The sequence below is a fragment of the Chionomys nivalis genome, chromosome 20 (genome assembly GCF_950005125.1).
Source record: "Chionomys nivalis chromosome 20, mChiNiv1.1, whole genome shotgun sequence".
Lineage (NCBI taxonomy): Eukaryota > Metazoa > Chordata > Mammalia > Rodentia > Cricetidae > Chionomys > Chionomys nivalis.
In genome coordinates this window covers 6,267,949-6,273,948 of record NC_080105.1, presented here as the reverse complement: position 1 = coordinate 6,273,948, position 6,000 = coordinate 6,267,949, and the positions used below count along the sequence as shown (strand labels likewise).

Below are 6,000 nucleotides of genomic sequence, written 5' to 3'. Positions count from 1 at the left end.
TCACATACTTAAATTAGAAACTAGCCTGGGCCCCACGAGACACTGCCTTATTAAAAAAGGGTGGATGGATGAGAAGAAACCCATCTCAGCACTGAGGCTGAGGCAGGAGGTTCAAGACTCCAAGCCAGCCTGGGTTACAGAAAGACAGAGACAAAGATCTGTCATTTTCTGGCCAGGTTACAGTGAGCCAGGGTTGATGTCTCTTCTCCATAGAGCTGACTGGAGATAATCCTAGATTAGATCATGGGAACCTTGCTGGATTTGGGGGTGCTGTGTGACAATACAGGAGACATCCATGACTCATCGAACTTATTCTTTACCAGAAAAGAGTAAGAAGTTGGAGAGGACCAGAATGTAAGAGCAAGAGGATCTGGAGTTGTCATGGAAACCAATTAAGCTCAGGAGAATAGGGAAGAAGCATGGGGATGGAAAGAGGCAAAGAACCCTGGAAGAATGGAGGGTACATAGTGGTCCCTTTGGTGAGAGAAGCTGGAAGACTAGAACTGGGCTAACTGGTTACAGTAGCAGCTGGTAAGGACAATCGTTGTTTCCTAGTGCTACGGAGTGACCGGGTGTTTTGATCGCCAGTCCAGTACTCCTCAGTGTGGCCCTCTCCTGCCTGTGCACACAGTTCACGCTGCAAGGACACACTCCTGCCTGTGCACACAGTTCACACTGCTGATGACACACTCCTGCCTCTGAATACAGTTCACACTGCCGAGGACACACTCCTGCCTGTGCACACAGTTCACGCTGCAAGGACACACTCCTGCCTGTGCACACAGTTCACACTGCCGAGGACACACTCCTGAAAGTCATTGAGAGAGAGCACAATGGCACAGCCCAGTTATCTAAGCACTCAGACTGAGGAGGAATATTCACAATTGTAAGCCAGCTTGGACTACATAACCAAAAACCAAGAACAACAAAAAAGCAATACAATATAGTAGGGGGTATAATTCAATGACTGAAAGACTGTCTACGATCTCCCAGGGAGAGGCCAGGGTGTGGCTGGTGTAGAACACCAGCCTAGATAGTGAGGGGCTGGGGGCGTGGCTCAGGTGGAGCCCCAGCCTAGACTCCCCCAGTGAGGGGCTGGGGTGAAAGTTCTCTTGTCCTTTGCTCAATCCACTTCCCTGGGGCAGGCAAAGACTGAACCAGGCTTAGCCACCCTATCTTTTATTCACTTTATTTAAAGGTTTACTCCTTCTCATCCCCTCCCAGCAGGGAGTCTCCACTGCTCCCTCGTGGGGGACTGCATCACCAGGCATAACGAAGGGGAACCGGAGACCTCAGCCCCCAAGTGAGGACACAGAGAAAGAAAAAGAAAGGCAACACAAACCAGATTCATTGCCAGAGCATGTGAGAAAAGCCAAAAGCTAGCCCCAGAGGAAGCAGGACAGTGGGGTGGGTTTGCTGGAAGAGAGGGAAATAGGACTGGAGAATAGATGAGGCCCAAGGCTGGTTCCCCACCCTGACCTTGGACTTCAGGGTGCAGAGAGAAATGACTGTGGAGAGGCCCCCATCCACTTGGCAACAGGTCGAGGATTACAGCGTGGTCAAATCTAGCTTCAACTTGTAGGGCGGGGGGCTGTCCTCATAGGCAGGCGGTGGGGGCGGGAACAAAGGCCAGTATGACTCCAGCAGGAGACTCTTATGCTGCTCCGCCACCAGAGGCTGTAGGAAGGGGGAAAAAAGACCCTTGTCTGGCTTACCAGGGCAAGGAGGAATCCCCAGAAGGCAGCCCCAGGCTTCCTGTCCCACCCCTAGCCGCTATCCGCCATGAGCTACTCACTTGGAGTTTGAGGGACTGGCCAGGTGTGGTGACCAGGGTACAGCAACTCAGCCACAGCAAGACCAGGACGGAGAGGAAGAAGCAGCAGAACAATACCCACCGAGGCAGCCCCGAGCGCCTGTCCCAAGGACAGGCACCGCTTAGCTGTCTGAGCCTCAAACAGCAGCACTCAGCCCAGCCCGGCCCACTGGTACCCACCGGGACATGCAACTGAGGAAGTCATTCTCTTGTTGGTCCTCAGACTCCACCTTGGCCTTGCTGGTCTTCACCCGGGTCTTAGTTCTCCTCACTTTGTCCAAGGGGCCTAAAGGGTCTAGAAGGTGGGGGCACTCAGCCCCCCCCCCCACCTCAGCTAAGAGGCCAACCTGGTTAGGAGTGGGAAAGGGAAACCAGGACTTGGGCAGGAGGATGTTTAGGGCTGGAGTGGAGGTGCAAGGGATCCTGGGAGTCAGTGGAGCCGAAGAGACTGGTCATCAAACTGTTGCAATCTTACCCATGCGCCCCTCCAGGGCCTCGGGGTGGGACCCCTTCCAGGTCACCTCCATTCGCTTAAGACGGCTCCTTTGGAATGCAAAGCTCTCTACCACAGGTTGAGTCTGAGGAGGGAACAAGATGTCACAGAGAGACCCAATTGAGCTAGCACTTCTTGTGCAGATGTTGAAGGAGCCCTAGGTCTCCTAGGTGTCAGGCAAGAAGCACTGCCCCATGGGCCTTAAGTCCTCTGCTAACCTCAGAAACAGGAAGACACCCAGGCGAAGGACACAGTTATAGATGGGCTAAGATGGTCATGTGACCCAACCAGTGGAAGCACAGCAAACCCCTACTCAGATAAAACCCCACAGGGAGGGCGGTGAGATGACTCAGGGAGCACAGGTGCTGGTGCTGACCCCCAGGAGCAGAGCTCTGCCCAGAGATGTCACTAGGACCTCACAAGCCACAAGGTGGCCACTGACAGTTTACCCTGTTGCAACCGTCTCACCTGGAACACCACCACCTTCCGGTTGTCTGTCTGAAGGGAGTATGTCCAGGTAGAGGACACGAGGCCCTGGGCGGAACTCATGAGGTCACTGCAGAGTATGGAAAACCATTCCAGCAGGGACAGAGATCCGCTGGGTGGTTCCAAAGCTGTTTTCTGGGAAGGGGAAGCCCCAAGACAGAAATGTCAACAAACTCATTGGGAAACCAGTACAGGTGGAATCTGACTACCGGTTTGGGATAAGCAAGCTCAATTCTCAACAGAGATGCTGCCCTGCAGTGGGTTAGCTGGTGGGGGTTCACCTTCAGCTCCAGACGAGTCTCAGGTTCAGGGGTCTGGCCCCAGCATCCGTCACTGCAGGCCCGTTGCTCTGCTGCCTCCACATAAGCCTCAGTGCAGGCTGTGGACCAAACAATGGAGTCACTGGGGCTGCTTTCCAGGGCACCTCTGCCGTAAGCCCAGGAGCACCCTGCCCTGGAGGACTCACCCGCTTTGCATTCTGTCTCTGTGGCGTTGGTCCTGGAGCTCCTGGCCACGAAGCGGCAGATGGAGAAAAGTCGACAGCCACGCTCACAAGCACTGACAAGGACGGCCTTGTTATTCGGGGACTCTGAGGGGCTCTCTGGTTCAGGCTGGGAAGGGAGATAGGGACTCAGGCAAAGGACTTCAGAGAAGGATGGGGTCTCCTAAAAATCCAGGGTCTGAAGTGAGGTTGAGGAGAGGCAGGATCATCATGGGAGTCTCTGAGAAACAGAAACTTGCTTTCTAAGACTGAACTGTGGAGGACCTGGTGCAAGGAGGAGTGGACCCCACAATCTCCGGGTGAAAGCTGGCAGGGAGGGAGGGCTTCTCGGAGAGAAGCGGACAGCTTGTGCTGGTGGGGACAGATGGAGCGGAGCTGGCTCAAAGGGAAAGGCAGTGAGATGAGATGAATGTAGAGAGAAAACAGAGCAGGGGCACCCAGTAATTCTTGCACATTGCAGGGGGAGGTAAGCTCTAGGCTTCTTAGGAGCAGGTCTCAGCATCCTTCGCCATGTCCTTCTACAAGTGTGCGCACGCGCACACACGCACATACAATACGTTCATCCCAGGCGTCAATTCAGCCCTTCCTGTACCGAAGGACAATTCTGAGACACCCCTCCCCCCTTCAAGCCACCCTCATTGAAGCACCCCAGCTCCTCCCCCTCCTAAAGAGCCTTCATCCACACTCCTCACCTCTTCTAGGGGCTCTCTGGCTCCTATCCAAGGGCCCCGCATCCCTTCCCTACTTAAGGAACTCCCATCCCAGGTCTCTCCTCCTGACACGGACCTCTTCCCCTCCCAAGGTTCCCCCATCCAGGCCCCTCCCCTTTCCAGGGACCCCACTCTCCAGCACTAGCATTCCAAAACTCGTATCCCCTCCCCCCACCCGAAGGTCCGCCACTCAGGCCACTCCCCGTTTCCAGGGACTGGGTTTCGGGGTCTCTTACCTGAGCGGGTGGCGGGATAGAGTGGCGCTGGTGACAACGCTGCTGGCACCTCTGCGTGTCACCGAGCTGCGGGGCGAAGGGGTCCCGCGCTGGCGCTGAGGCGGCCGGCGACACCAGCAGCAGCAGCAGCAGCAACGCTACCGCAGCCATGGCCGAGCGTGCGTGCGCAGCTCGGGCCTCGAGTGCGGGCGTCGAGATGCGGGACCGGGTGTTGACGTCACTGAGCGAGGCAGCCTGGGAAGGGGGGGGGCTGCGGCTAGCGGGGCGGGCAGGTGAATTCCCACCCTGGCCCGGCGTCTCTGCACCGACTTGGACCTGCTGACCAGGGGATACCAAGGAGAGCCTGGCCAGATAGGGTGACACTCAGGTCACCCACCCAAGAATGGAGACCAAGAACAACCAGAGCAGGAAACAGATAGGATCCTTAACCAAGGAATTGAAAAAAAAAAAAAAAAAAGTGGGGGGAGAGCAAGAAGAATGAGGTGAAGGGAGAAGGAAGGGGACCAGAAAGATGAAAAGGATGGAGGCCTAGGAAGAGGGGAAGATAGGATGAGAAAGAGACTTAGAAGGGGAGAGGGAAGATAGTGAGGGAGGAGGGGGAGCATGAGGTGGTGAGGACCAGGATGAGGAAGGGTAGAACAAAGACTTTGGAATTGAGAGAAAGGAAGTGAGAAGGAGAAGGGAGGACAGGAGGATCACAGGGACGCGGAACCCAGACGAACACCAGTCATTAAGAGTCCTAGAAGCAATCAGATTAAGACTCTTGGGAGATACCCTCCTGGCATCTGCCTTCTCCAGGAAGTTCTCGGGTACCTTCAGGGAGCAATACTAGGGTGGCCTCCCTCCATTCCAGCGCAGAAACAGACCTGAGGGAACCCTACCACCCTAGGGAGCAAGGCCTCTGAGCCGCTCACTTTTCCAATCTGATGGGAAAACTTGAGGCAAGCAGGAACACTGTGGCTTCCGAGGTCTCCCAGCTTTCTCTCTTCAGGAGCCCAGGCGGGGGCTCTGAGCCCCACTGGCCTGCACAGCACAGGTGCCAGCGGTCCTCCAGCCGCGTCGCTCCGCCCCAGCAGACGAGGAGGCCGCTTGCAGGGTCGTCGGGTCACAGGGAGCCGCAGGTTCCGGCCGGGAGGAGGGGCTGGCGCGCCCCGTTCCCCGCCGGCCGCTCGCTTTCATCTCGGCGGCCCCGGCCGGCCCCCACGTGGCTTAATCAGGCGCGGCTGTGCCTGGCGGACCTGAACATCTGGATCCTGGCGCGGCCCCTCCCCCGCCCCTCCCAGGCTGGGCCTCCCTCCCATCAGCGCACCCTGGGCAGTCCCTGCGCGCTGGGACCCCAACTGGCTCCCCAAGACGTATGCCTTGGCACATGTCCATCATCTCAGCACGCGGAAAGGCTGAGGCAGGAGGATCGCCGCGAGGTGAAGGCCAACCTGGGTTACGAAGTGAATTTTAAGTCAGCCTGGCCCACAGAGAGAGACCCTGGCTCAATAAACAAAACACAAAGCTTGTTTCCCCAATTTACAGGTGGGAAACCTGGCATCCGAATGCCTGGGCAGAGCCTGAATTCAAGTTCACACTTGTCATTTGCAGAGTCGCGGGCACTTAACCCTTCCGCAATTATGGTCCTTCATTCATTTCAAACAAACACCCTTTTCAACAAAGATTTTCTTGCCACGACTATTTTTTTTTTCTTTGCAAAAACCCTATAGGGTAGGGCTGTTCCCCTTCCAAATTAGGTCATTGGAACTCGGAATGGC

General features: G+C 56.0%; 1 protein-coding gene across 2 annotated transcripts; it reads right to left on the bottom strand.

Annotated features, from left to right (window-relative positions):
- Window positions 1–1,173: 1,173 nt before the first annotated feature.
- Window positions 1,174–5,429, bottom strand: Tmem59l (transmembrane protein 59 like). 2 transcript variants are annotated; one of them, XM_057752274.1, is made up of 9 exons: window positions 5,155–5,429; window positions 4,241–4,474; window positions 3,259–3,403; window positions 3,074–3,171; window positions 2,775–2,927; window positions 2,289–2,391; window positions 1,994–2,108; window positions 1,796–1,913; window positions 1,174–1,677 (listed from the first exon to the last, which is right to left on the bottom strand). In XM_057752274.1, exons 2-9 carry the CDS (start codon window positions 4,388–4,390, stop codon window positions 1,549–1,551), a joined length of 1,011 nt encoding a protein of 336 aa, XP_057608257.1. In that variant the 5' UTR covers window positions 4,391–4,474; window positions 5,155–5,429; the 3' UTR covers window positions 1,174–1,548. The 2 variants fall into 2 exon arrangements, with proteins under 2 accessions (XP_057608257.1, XP_057608258.1); XM_057752275.1 differs by lacking the exon at window positions 5,155–5,429 and having other exon boundaries at window positions 4,241–4,480.
- Window positions 5,430–6,000: the final 571 nt, after the last annotated feature.